This window comes from Peromyscus eremicus, chromosome 14, assembly GCF_949786415.1.
Source record: "Peromyscus eremicus chromosome 14, PerEre_H2_v1, whole genome shotgun sequence".
In the NCBI taxonomy this organism is placed as follows: Eukaryota; Metazoa; Chordata; class Mammalia; order Rodentia; family Cricetidae; genus Peromyscus; species Peromyscus eremicus.
Window position 1 is genome coordinate 68,129,867 of NC_081430.1, and position 13,350 is coordinate 68,143,216.

Below are 13,350 nucleotides of genomic sequence, written 5' to 3' on the forward strand. Positions count from 1 at the left end.
GCTAACGATGCGTGGACACATTAAGCAGCTCTGTGGTATTTAAAATGAGATGTGATTTTAGCAGCACCAGGGAGGCCAGCCATCTATTTTCAAGCAGCTTTTCCTAGACTCTGCTCCCACAAGAGGCAACCATTTGGCAGTCCTGACCTGCCCTCTAAGTCAGGACCATTGTCTTAGGCCAGAGGTTTCCTTTTTTGTAGTTTCACCATCCCCCAACCCCCAGAGATGGGTGTTCCTAGCTTAATTTCTCTCACTGTTTTTCTTGGCTGGTTTTGTAGGTTCCCATGCATGCTCTTATTTAAACTTTGAAAATGTTTTGGTTATATTATTATAAAACTCAACTCAGCTATGGTCTTTTAGCTTCTTTGGTCTTTAAAAAAAAAAAATCCACCCTTTTCGTACCACTATAATTCCATTTATGTGAGGTTCGGAAGCAAGCACCCCTGACTACGGTGGCTGAGAGTACATAAGTGGGTCCCTGGGGTTATCAGCTGGAGAGGACAAAGGGTGTGACAGAAATGTTTTACTGCTTGCTCCTGGTAGTTAGTGGCTACACAAACACATTACCTATATGTAAAACAAACAAGAAACCCAAACCATCGTCATACATGGATGCAAACCCATCAAATGATAGACTAAAATGACTTATAGCATCATTACAAAAAAGGAAATGACCTTGTCGCCAGCATTCTGAAGTTGTTTGCGTAAAGACGTCACTTCTTGTTTTAACGCCTCCTTCTCCTGCTGAGTCACTTGGAGGTCTGATTTAATCTGGGACATCTGAAGGTTTACACTCTGCAGGATGTCTTCTAAACTCTGAACCTGCACGGTCAGAACAATGGTATACGGTGACACACAGTCTCACCTCTCAAATGTCCAGGAAAGAAGAAACCAGAGAATGACAAGGTCCCCTTCAGTTGTGATTTGCTACATCCAGTTCTCTTTCCAGCAAACCAGTGGAAACTCAAGATGTTACATATGTTCCAGGGTGTTAAGTTACATTTAAGAAAAAGATAAAGCCAGGTACTGCTGACATGGTCATCCAGTCCACCGCCAGGGGCTGGAGACAGAACCGAGGAATGCCGGTTACCATGGCCAACCATACTTGCAGTGAGTCTTGAGACATTAAATTTAATCTGAGGTGCTGGTTTGTAAAGGACCTCTTGGTTGAAAATAATCATTTATACTTGCAGAATTCTACTTTACATTAGTATCTCACATGTATTTCAGTTCAAGTTAAATTTGTGAAAGGCAGGTCGATATCTAGGGCTTTCAGAATAAGAGGGTGCACACTTGCTCCAGAAGTCCTGTCCTAGGTTACCAACAAGCAGTGCTCTTTAAGTCTCGCCCTTAAATCTTCAGAGGAAGCAATCTCTCAGTCAATGGGCTTCGATGGACACACTGTTTAAATTATTTTGTCATATTGTAAAGATGTCTCAAATGAGGTCCCATGGGATCATTCTGAGGCCACTTGGGCCAGTCTCATCTGGAATATTCTGGGCCTTTCTGTGGAAGCTGAAAATACTAGAAATACTAGACAGTGCTAATTATGGAGATGCAGCAAGAACTGTCTACGCACCTTCTCCTGGGATGTCACCAGCTGTGACTTCAAGCTTTCACTCTGCTGCTCCCAGGACTTCTGTTCCTGCTTCATTGTAGCAATTTTGTGCTCTAAAAGGCTTGACTTTGCCAACTGTTTCAGGAAGGGAAGAGAGGGGTGGGAGAGCATTTTTGTAAGCAAACCCAGACCCAGTTTACAGTTTCCACCACTACCATCCAACCTATCTGCCTTGAGGAGCAGGCCAGGCAGGGGTGGGGGGTGGGGCTGTCCACCACTACCATCAAGAACTAGCCTATCTGCCTTGAGGAGCAGGCCAGGCAGGGGGGTAGGGGTGGGGTACCCACCACTACCATCAAGAACCAGCCTATCTGCCTTGAGGAGCAGGCCAGGAAGGGGTGAAGGGTAGGGGTAGGGGTAGGGGTGGGGCTGTCCACCACTACCATCAAGAACCAGCCTAACTGCCTTGAAGAGCAGACAGGGATGGTAGTAGGGGTGGGGTTTCCCTGGCTCTATCTGACTTAATGTCAGGCTTCTCTTCCTAATTGGGTTTTCCTTTTTCTATTTGTCCCCCAGTGTCTCCTATTTTGGGGCAGGAAGTGGGCTGAAAGGCAACTGGAAATCTCAAGCGTGTACTGTAACAGGAAAATGAAAAATGCCTATGAGGCAGGCAGAGCAAGGACAGCAACATCTTTGTATTGCTGGTGAAAATATAATAGAAAAAAATAGTGTTTGCCTATAAAATAGATCTCAGAGGATAAAAGCCGTATTTCTACTATGTGCTTTATATATTACATACCAAACAGCATCATGCTATATTAAGTGAGACTACACCATGATCTCAACTTCACTAGGTCCAGGGTCACATAACTCCACCTATAACTTTGGACTAATATAGGAAACCCAGCGGCCACAGCCCCTGGGGAAATGCTCGCTGTAGCATACAAGGACAAGAACATCTATTGTTCTTACTACCTTATCAGTGCAGCTGTTCAATTCTTCACTGAGAACTTCTTTTTCCTTCTGGAGCTTTTCGTTGTAGCTTAGAATGCTAGCCATTTTCTGCTGGAAGTCAGAGAGGTCAGGACATCTGTGCAGCTGAAAGAGATTAAACACATGAGCCCTGCCATCCTCTCCCTGCTCTGTTTACACTAGAAACTGGAAAAGGAGGGGGCTCGTAAACAGGGCTCTTTCGTGGCCCTGAAACCTTCCTATCTGGACAGATTTCAAGGGACATATAAACTCTAGCAGCCTATAATTAACTGGAACTAACTGTTCCCAACTAGCTCCTCACGGTTCCCTTGTTGACTGCTGAAATGTCTGCTTAGAGAGAGGCAGGCAGATGTGGCCAAATACTGTTCCTGGCTTTCAGTTCTCCTGTCACAGTTAAATATCACACTGCTCTCCTGCCATCGGTTCAACTTCTGCTCCTGGAACCCGTGCTACATGTCTTATCAGGCTTTTAAAAAGGTATTCAAAATACGTGTTTCGAACCATTTCAGTCAGGACCAGAGCATTAGCTGAGCACGGTAACCCTAGCGCAGGCCAGTGGAGGTGGGTTCGGAGCAGCGGTCCTCAACCTGTGGTTCAAAACCCCCTTGGCAAACCTCCATCTCCAAAAATATTACTCTTCATAACAGGAGCAAAACTACAGTTACGAAGTAGCAACGAAAGTAACTTTACGGTTGGGGGGGGTCACCACACCACGAGGAACTGTTTTAAGGGGTCGCAGCCTTAAGAAGGTTGAGAACCGCTGCTCTAGAGGATCAGCGGCTCAAAGGCAGTCCTGGCCACACACACAGTTGTTTCTAGTCCAGCAAGGGCTTTATGAGACCCTGTCTCCAACAAGAAAAGGAAAGAAAAAAAAAAAAAAAAAAGAAATACACGGCATGGTTGTACATGCCTATCATCCTAGCATGCAGGAAGCTGAGCAGGAAGATTGGAAGTTGAGGCAAGCCTGGGCTACACATCAAGATCTTGTTTCAAAAACAAAACTAGGGGATTGGTATTTATCACACACGAGTATCAGCATGTGGGCGAATTATGGTTGTGCCCTTGCTCTGGGAGAAGCCTAATGACTTCCCAGTAGCATGCCATCGGAGTGGACACGCTGGCTTCCTTCTCTCTACTCCTCAGAGCTGAGGCACTCCAGGCTGCTTTTGTTCCTTTCGGCATCCATGTTGGTACTGGCGACCCTCTGAGCTGGATACTTTGGGACAGAGGTCTTTCAGTCCATTGTAGGATGTTTCACATCATCTCTGGCTTTATCCACTATACTCAGCAATACTAATTCCCCAACTTGTGAAAACCAAAATGCCCTAGTTTTGCTCCCCAAAAGGTGTTGGGGAGCAATCCTCCCTCCAACTAGTTGGGAACTGCTCTTAGGAGGCTAATTGTTTCCCATACCCTTTACCCCTCACACACTTTACACATTTTGTTTATAAGAGCATTCCTCTTGTTGGTTTGGTTTTCACACGTTCGATTCTCTATTACCATTATGGTACAGCCATCTTTCTATCTGAAGGCCTCCCGCATAACACTGGAAATAGTTAGGATAAAATAGATTTTACAGGTTGAAGCTTGTTTTCAACTGATAGCAAATCCAACATACCATATATATATATATATGTGCTTCCAGGGCTTTGTCATATAGAGTAGCATATACTTTCTGGGTCCAAGCTGCAGGGCAGTAAGGATGGGCTGGAAACTGACAGCATCTTAATCAAGAATCCTCATGGCAAAATGACTTCCTACCATGTGCACATAGGGACTCATAGTTTTTCCATCTATTTATACCAATGCCCCAGGGAACATGTGTACTAAAATGTGCCAAGTGATGTCCTCCTCATGTTGTTTTTCTCCCCACTCTGCTCCTTTTCTTGTGCTATGTAGCTTAGCAAGGCCATACAGCATATATTCCCACACAGTATGCACACGGATTGGCTGGCATACATCCCACACAGTATGCACATGGATTGGCTGGCATACATCCCACATGGTATGTACCTGGATTAATTGTCATACATCCCACATGTTATGCATATGAACTGATTGGGATACGTCCCACAGAGTATGCACATGGGTTGGTCATTATCACTGAAAAGGTCAGCAAGCAATGCTTTCATAGGTATAGGGGGAGAGGGGTACTGGAGTTAATTATAACAAACTTGGTAACAATGGCTCTGGGATACTCTCACCTCACAGAAAGACTGTGAATGTTAGCTTCCTGCATGTTTATATGGAACAAACGGAGTTTCCACTTGTGGCAGGAGAGACATACTCTGCACTACAGTACCCAGCATAGAAAGACTCTTCTAAGACACTTGTTTGGTGCCAGTCCTGGAAGAAGCATTACCAGAGACACAGCGCTCTGAGGGCCTTACTCTATCACTAGGTAAGGGAGTCAATTAGCAATCAGCCCAGACAACACATAAGGTACAAGGGTTGTGTGAACCTAGTTAAGACTGTTAACGGCATTTAGGGAAGGACACCTTATGCTTACAGGGTGAACAGATGTAGGAGGGAACATTTACACTCTGATGGCACAAATATTAAAGTAACCTGAGGGTGGGGCAAATAAATGGAACAACGAAATTCTATTATAAAACAAGATTGGTACAGTGGGAACATTCTTACACATAATAAAAACAAAGGAGATCGGGCAATATTTCATCTGTAGTGTTTTTTTTTTTTTTTTGAGGTATGCCCTTTTCTATATTTAAAATTAAGTCTTTGCTTGAAATTCTGAAATAGCCCTCTAAAAACCATGCTAATTTTTTTGAGACAGGGCCTCACCATGGAGCTTGTACTGATCTTGAACTCACAATCCTCCTGCCTCAGTTTCTGGAGTGCTGGGACTACAAGCAGGCAACATCATAGCAAATTCTACAAGTTAACCTTGTAAGTGCAAGAGAGTGTAGTATGAGGACACTGGAGAGTTTATCCTCCTAAGCCGGGTGACTCCCACAAAGAAAAGACATGGGTGGGACCCACTTTATTTGGGTCTTCAGAAATCAAAGAACAGTTTTGGAAGTCATGAGCCAGAAAGTCACCCTCTTATCAGACAAGTTAATGTTACTTTTTCATCGGCCGGGAGAAACACAATTTTGAAACTAAAATGGTTGGGATTCATAGCAACGGAATTTTAGAGTCTACCCTATAAATAAGCTGTTTCACTATTGAATTAGCAACCGGAGCCCTTATGAACACACTTGCACTTCAAGCCCTCAACTTGAAGCAGCAAGCTGGTTGAGCAACGGCAGTGCAAAGGACACGTTATCAAGTGCGTGTTAACAGTTCCACACTCCACGCCGGAAGCACAGACTTACTTGCTTCAATTCCTCCAGTTCATCTTTGAGAAGGAGGTTTTCCTGTTCCACGGTGTGAGTCTGGAGTTTAACTTCAGAAAGTTCTGCCTCCAGAGAAGCCACTAAAGTGGAAGTCTAAGAAAGATAGCAGACATGTAACAGACATATTCATTGGCTGGGGAAACCTCACCCCAGGCATAAAACAGACATATTCATTGGCTGGGGAAACCTCACCCCAGGCATAAAACAGACATATTCATTGGCTGGGGAAACCTCACCCCAGGCATATAACAGACATATTCATTGGCTGGGGAAACTTCGCCTAGCCCACAGAAGGCAATCCTAGGAAACAGTAATACCAGTTCAATGGCATTTCTTTGAGATCATTTATCCTTATATTCAATGAACAAACCAAATTATCTTCCAAGACTTTCCATGTGTATAGCATGGGCCTAATGACTGAGCCACGTCTTTGCATGTTTCTCTGCTGAAGTCACCTTCTCCTGGGAGAGGTACTTAGAGATTGGATTCTTTCCTTGGATTTCTGCTTATTTATTCCAGTGTCCACCAGTGCATTCAGGCTGCAATAATCAGGGTGCAAAACAATCACTTAGGGTTTTCCTAAGGATGATTTTCCGTGTTTTTCCTTCATTTCTGCATTTGTTAGAATTCTGTAGGAAGAACAGCTGCTTCTCCCCTATTTGTTTATTCAAATAATCAACTGATGCTAATATGTACTCGGATATCTGTAATACTTATTCTATAATTATTTCATTCTGTACTGTAGTTCATTGATCAAACTGTTTGAGTCTGGGCTATTGGAATTTCCTTTACATGGGAAGAGGGAGCAGTGTGAGTCTTTTGAATTTGTCCGTATTTTAAGTTTTTAAAAAATGATCTACTATTAGTGCTGGGCAGTGGTGGCGCATGCCTTTAGTCCCAGCACTCAGGAGGCAGAGCCAGGCGGATCTCTGTGAGTTTGAGGCTAGCCTGGGCTACAGAGCGAGAGATATGGACAGGCACCAAAACTACACAGAGAAACCCTGTCTTGAAAAACCAAAAACCAAACAACAACAACAACAACAACAACAAATGACCTATTAGTTTTACTTTATTTTATTTGCATTGGTATTTTCCTGCATGTATGTCTGTGTGAGAGTATCAGATCCCCTGGAGGTGGAGTTATAGGCAATTGTGAGCTGCCATATGGGTGCTGGGAATTGAACCCAGGTCCTCTATAAGAACAGCTGTGCTCTTAACTACTGAGTCATCTTTCTAGCCACCTATTTTTGATTTTTATTTATTTATTTTTTAGCACTTTTTTTCTGTCTGGCACCATGGGACATTTCAGGTTCAACTTGTATCTTTCCTGTTCTGACCCCAGAATCAGTAATTTTTTTCCAAGGTATTGCTAATATGTACTCGGATATCTGTAATACTTAGGAAAATGGTATTTAGAAATCACGATCTGGTTATCCCATACAAAAACACATCTACGTTTCTTTATCTCTCAGTATATATACTATGTATACACACCAATGTCTCAGATCCTGAACCAACATCAGAGGGTTCACCTTAGCCCTCTACCTATTGACACTGCAACTTTCTTTTTCAACAGTGAGAGGCATAGTTCTCATCCTTGGCCTATGATGTATTCACTTATTCATTCACCTCTAGCATGCACAAAATAAGCTTGTATGCCTGCCCACAAGAATCACGATTTCTGATTAGATTCTGAAAGCATTTATGGACTGTGAGTTCTTGTTTTCTCCCAACCGTGGTTATATTATGCACAGTGTCAGCTCTGTTTGTTAGTGTTTCTGTTCTATTCTCGTACCCCGCCCCCAGCCATCACGATTGATTTTATTTATTTGAGTATATGAAGATTGTGTGAAACAGGGATGGGATGTAGCTCAGTACTAGAGTCGCCAAGCTGTTGCAAAGCTCTAGCTTAAATTCCCAGAACCGGGAGAAAAACAAAGCAAAACAAACAAACCACGTGAGACCCATGAGTCCAGCTTTGCACAAAGAAGAACTCAACAGAGCGTCATTCTCCTCCTCAGACCTTCCACCCCATTCCCATCTCACTGACCCTGCCTCTCCCAGCCAGCCTCTCTGCAACCATCTCTTTAGTGTCCGCTTTCCCATTTCCTTTACATAAAGGGCAGACACACACGTTGCTTTTCTCACATCTCCCTTTTCCCCTCACCAGCATGGAAGCACAGCGTTGATCAGTGTTGACAGTCTGTGGCTCCACCCCCCAATTAACAACACGTCCTGGAACTCATTTCCTATGGATTGTTCTCATTCTTTTCATGTTCCCTTTTTTGTTTTGTTTTTGCTGTTTTTCAAGACAGGGTTTCTCTGGGTAACCCTGGCTGGCCTGGAACTAGCTGTATAGACCAGGCTGGCCTCGAACTCACAGATCCACCTGCCTCTGCCTCCTGAGTGCTGGGATTAAAGGTGAGCACCACCACCACTGCCTTCCTTTTTCATAGTTATATAAGACCACCCATAGCACGGATATAACTCCAACACTTAATTCAATCCTTTGTGCGCAAGCATCTCGATGGTTCTTACAGCTTTGCAGATACGAGTGAAGCTGGAATGAATAGCCTCATGCGTATGACCTTTCATACTGTTGCAGGGATAATCTGAGGCTAAATTCCTAGAAGTGAGATTGTTGGACAAAAGGTAAGTGGTAGGCAGTGCCTAATTCACCTCCACATGGATGGTACCAGTGCAGGACTCCCACAATATACGAAAATGTCTGCCAACACAGCCTTGCCAACAGAACATGCTGCTGTATTTTTTTAAATAGATACTGATCTTTCAAGTGAGGAATTACATGCCAGTACTATTTATTTTACATTTCTCTAATGATGAGTGATTTTGAACATCTTTTCGAAACTTTGAGGGTCATTTTAATCTTTAAAAAAAAAATTCTCTCTTCCTGTTTTTGTTTCTCACTTTGCTATCAGATTTTTCTTATGTCCTTATTTTTTTTTCCTTCTTTAAAAAAAGTATTTTAAATTTATTCATCTTGTGTGCATATGTATGTGCACCACATGTGTGCAGGGGTGTGCAGGAGGGGTGGGGTCAGCAGAGGCATCAGATCCGCTGGAACTGGAGCTATAGGTGGTTTGTGAGTTGCCACGTGAGTTCTGAGAAATAAACAAAAGGGTACTCTGCAGGAGCTTAAGTGCTCTACACCACTGGCCATCTCTCCAGCCCTCTCCCTACGTTTCAAGGGTTTTTTTAAATTTTTTTTTACTGAGAGACACCATCTCTTCTCTCTGTGGCTAAAGACAACTTCACCCATGTGTGCTGTGGGATGTCCTGTATGCTGTAAATATATGTTGCTGTGATTGATTGATAAATAAAACACTGATTGGCCAGTAGCCAGGCAGGAAGAATAGTGTAGGCGCGACAAGCAGGAGGAGAAGGAGGGGAGGTGGAAGGCTGAGGTAGGGAGATGCTGCCAGCCACCATGAGGAAAAGCATGATGTAAGATACCAGTAAGCCAAGAGCCATGTGGCAAGGTATAGATGTATAGAAATGGGTTAATTTAAGATATAAGAACAGTTAGCAAGAAGCCTGCCATGGCCATACAGTTTATAAGTAATATAAGTCTCTGTGTGCTTACTTGGTTGGGTCTGAGTGGCTGCGGGACTGGCGGGTGAGAGAGATTTGTCCTGACTTTGGGCCATGGGCCAGGCAGGATCAGGAAAACTGTAGCTACACATGTGTTTTTCTGGTGTTTGGATGGCTTTATTTATTATACGCAGTGTTCTACTGCGGTTGGGATTTATCTCTATATTTTATGAAATCTGAATCTATTCCTAAATATCTACCCAATTTGTCCAGGTGCTTAAAAACAAAACAATACAAAACAAAAAGCCCCTCTATCTTGACCCCAGTGATTTGAGAAAACACTTTGATTACACATACTTACTCTTGATATCTATGGGGGTTTAGTCCCAGGAGCACCACCACCACCCAAAGATAGCTAAATCCCCGGGTACTCAAGGCCCTTTATAAATTGGTTCAGTATTTGCATGGAACTTTTGTTTACATTTACTTGTAGACTCAACTCATCTCCAGCAGGAGAATGTAAACCTAAGTAAATATTTGTTACCTGTGTTCTTTGGGGAACAACAACAACAACAAACAGGAAGTCTGTGCTATCTGGCACAAGCGTAATGCTTTTGTAAAAAGATCTTTTTGTGATCACAGCTGAGATGAATTCACCAGTGTGTTATTCATAGCTTGCAGATGCTTCCATGAGCTCGCTCTCCATTTGCTGGGGGACGCACTATCCCCCTTCACATATCTGATATATCTGGAGGATATATTAATGTGCCAGTACCATATTGATTGAATAATTAAGGTCTTACGTCTAAAGAAATTTCTTTTATTTCTCTGGCTTGAGCAAGCGAAGGTGCGCATGGCTGGAGAACCAACCTGTACTTTGCAGCGCTCTAGCTCTTCTCTCAGATTCGAGTTTTCCTGTTCCCATTTCTCGGGGCTGCAAGCTCCTGGCTCCTCCCTCTGGCACAGCGCCTCTGCCAGACGTTGATTAAGGTTTTGCAGTTCTTCCTTGTTTTGGGAGTTCTTTTGGCTGAGTTCTGTGTTTTCTGAATCCAACTGTTGGTTTTTGATTTTTAAATCTGAAACCTAATTAAAATTGAAATAAGTTTTTTTAAAAAAAAATCGCTGGCCTACTTTTTCTATAAAAGAAAAAAAAAGCATATTTAGAGACTCTTTTCCTCTCTCAATGTAAAGTTAAAAAAAAAATCTCTGTACAAGGCCACTGTGCCACAGGTCAGCCCTACTTCTCACCCTGGCTGTTCTGCCTGTGAAGCAATGGTTCTCAACCTTCTTAGGCTACACCCCTTTAATACAGTTCTTCATGATGGAGTGACCCCAAACCATCAAATTATTTGCCTTGCTACTTCATACTGTGATTTGGCTACTGTTATGAATCATAATGTAAATACATGTGTTTTCCAATGGTCTTAGGCGATTCCTGTGAAAGGATCACTGGACGCCCACAAAGGGGTCAAGAACAGGTTGAGAACCGCTGCTGTGGAGAACCAGCCTACTGCATGTCTTCTTTGTAACAAACTTAATTTTTCTTTGCATGCTTTGTTAACCACACACAATAACAAAAATAATATATGCTCATTATTACAAATTCAATCTATTCAGAAGTATATGGAACAAGTTAGATACCAGTTAATTCCAGGCTATAGCTTCCCTATTCTTTATAGTTGAATACACATATCACTAGGTCATTTTCTATGCATATACAATACCACCTTATTTTAGCCAAAAAAATAAAAATAAAGATAAAAAGAATCATTGCATGTTTGAACAGCTTGCTTTTTCCACTTTTATATCCTATAGATGTTATCTTTCCAACTTAGTATATCTAGATACCACCATATGGTATGTATTTTAATGAATGCAGGACATTTTATGCAAAAAGATTTCCCATATTGTCATTATCCATTCCTGCACACATAGACATATATGTCTGTCATTATGATTTCTTTTTCTTATTAACAACAGAATGGCAGCATTTCTAGGTTTGTTTCTCTTTGTGCAGAAACAGCCTTGCTGGGTGAGAAAGGAGGCACATACATCAGTGCTTTGACAGAAGGCCCCAGAGGTCTTCCTCCAGGTGCTATCAGCTTACTCTTGACAACGGAAGGGTATCCATGTTTAACTTTGATTAGTTTAGTAGGTGAAAAAACTAAACTGTCTAAATTGCCCTAACACTCGGAAGCTAGCCATCTTGTATGTTATGTTATGTCCGTCTATGATTTGATCCGTCATATCTATAGCCTATTTTCCAACTGAGTCCTGCCATTTATTTGAAATAGTACAAGATGTATTTTGGATGTTACCTTGGCTATTTCAGACACTAAAGATATTCCTTTCCCAAGTATGTCCTTGTCTTGTGACTATTTCAGATATGTTCTTAAATAGGCTTCCCATACTTGAGTACAAAATTGTAAGATTATACAAAATGAGCATTGAATGGCATAAGCCATCTGAACAAGTTACAAGTCTGTGAAATGATATGCAGATTTGCTGGCATTCTATATCTGTGAAATTCTGTCTGAAACTTTCTACTTTTAATCAGAAAAATGAAGGATCTGACATTAATCAAAATTAATAAAGGCTAGAACCAGTATTCACAGGTAAGGCTCAAAAGCATTACCTTCCCATGTGCACTAGATATAAAGCTTGGATTTAGCATTTATGGTCTATAAATAGACGATACATTACTTTCCAAAGGTAGGAACCTAAGTTTAGAGTCATTAGGAGGTGGGTTTCCACTGCCAACTTCACCATCACGTACAATATATTATTTTACTGATCTATTTAATTATTTAATAAATTTCAAATAAAAAAAAAGAAAGAAAATTTCAGAGTCAAGAAACACTGGGACATTTTAAGTGTTTCCTTACCTGTTTCTTTAATTTCTCAACCATCTTCTGAATTGAAGCTTTTTCCTGTTCTACAGTTTCTATTTTCTGCCTAAAGGAGCAATGAGAACATGATTCAGGAGTGAAGCTTTGAGGGTTGATGTGAAATCGTTCTTAGACCTTGTAAAATTTAAGTACACTATCTATGTCTTACCACAGTTCTTCCTGAGATCCATTTAATTCCTCTAATTTCAGGTTAGAGATGGTATCTTCTTCATTTAAAGTAGTAATTTCATTTCTCAAAATAGAATTTTCCTCTTGAAGCTTTTCAGATTCGTATCTGAAGTGTAGAGATTAAAAAAAAAAGTTACAACATGGCAGTCATCTGGCATCCTTGGAAAATATTTTCTAGTAACTTCCAATACAGAAAGCTTTTCACGCCAGTTAAAGTAGAAGTCTAAATTAGTAGTATCTTGGTACTTGGAATCAAGTTGTAACATATTGAGTCACTACTTTTGGGAAAGAAGAAGCTCACTAAAAGACATTGGGGGCTGAGGAGGGAAGTGTGACTAGTGTGGAGATGGGGATCAAGACTCAAAGCCAACGCTGGGTGTTGACTTCTCAATGGCAGGCAGGCTGCTTTGAACAGCTGACTTCATTTACCTCAGTCTCAAGTCGTCCCTGCTCTGAACAGACAGAAGCCACATTACTAAGCTGTCTGAGCTTTAGTTTAGACTCCCAGGGACCTTAAGAAAGAAAACGTAGGGGTTGGGGATATAGCTCAGTGGTAGAGTGCTTGCCTAGCAAGTGCAAGGCCCTGGGTTTGGTCCCCAGCTCCGACAAAAAAAAAAAAAAAAAAGAAAAGAAAGAAAGAAAACATACTACATAAACCCAGGGCACACCAAAATATGCAGTTTATTCTTCTCACTGTATTCTGAGGTTCTGAAGTAGAAGTAATTTGAGGACAAGGAAACACAACATTCCCAACTGAATTATTTTGTTTTATACCATTAAGATACAACATAATAGTTTACAAATGAAAGAAAAC

At 41.8% G+C, this 13,350-nt stretch overlaps 1 protein-coding gene across 2 annotated transcripts in view; it reads right to left on the bottom strand.

The window, feature by feature from the left end:
• Nin (ninein) overlaps positions 1 to 13,350 on the bottom strand; it is a 95,536-nt gene that overhangs the window by 19,096 nt on the left and 63,090 nt on the right. For both annotated transcript variants that reach the window (XM_059278970.1, XM_059278972.1), the window contains exons 17-23: positions 12,517 to 12,642; positions 12,345 to 12,414; positions 10,330 to 10,542; positions 5,887 to 6,000; positions 2,534 to 2,656; positions 1,580 to 1,693; positions 676 to 822 (exon numbers count right to left, since the gene is read on the bottom strand). In XM_059278970.1, the coding sequence (XP_059134953.1) occupies positions 676 to 822; positions 1,580 to 1,693; positions 2,534 to 2,656; positions 5,887 to 6,000; positions 10,330 to 10,542; positions 12,345 to 12,414; positions 12,517 to 12,642 (907 nt within the window). The remainder of the gene's footprint in view (positions 1 to 675; positions 823 to 1,579; positions 1,694 to 2,533; positions 2,657 to 5,886; positions 6,001 to 10,329; positions 10,543 to 12,344; positions 12,415 to 12,516; positions 12,643 to 13,350) is intronic.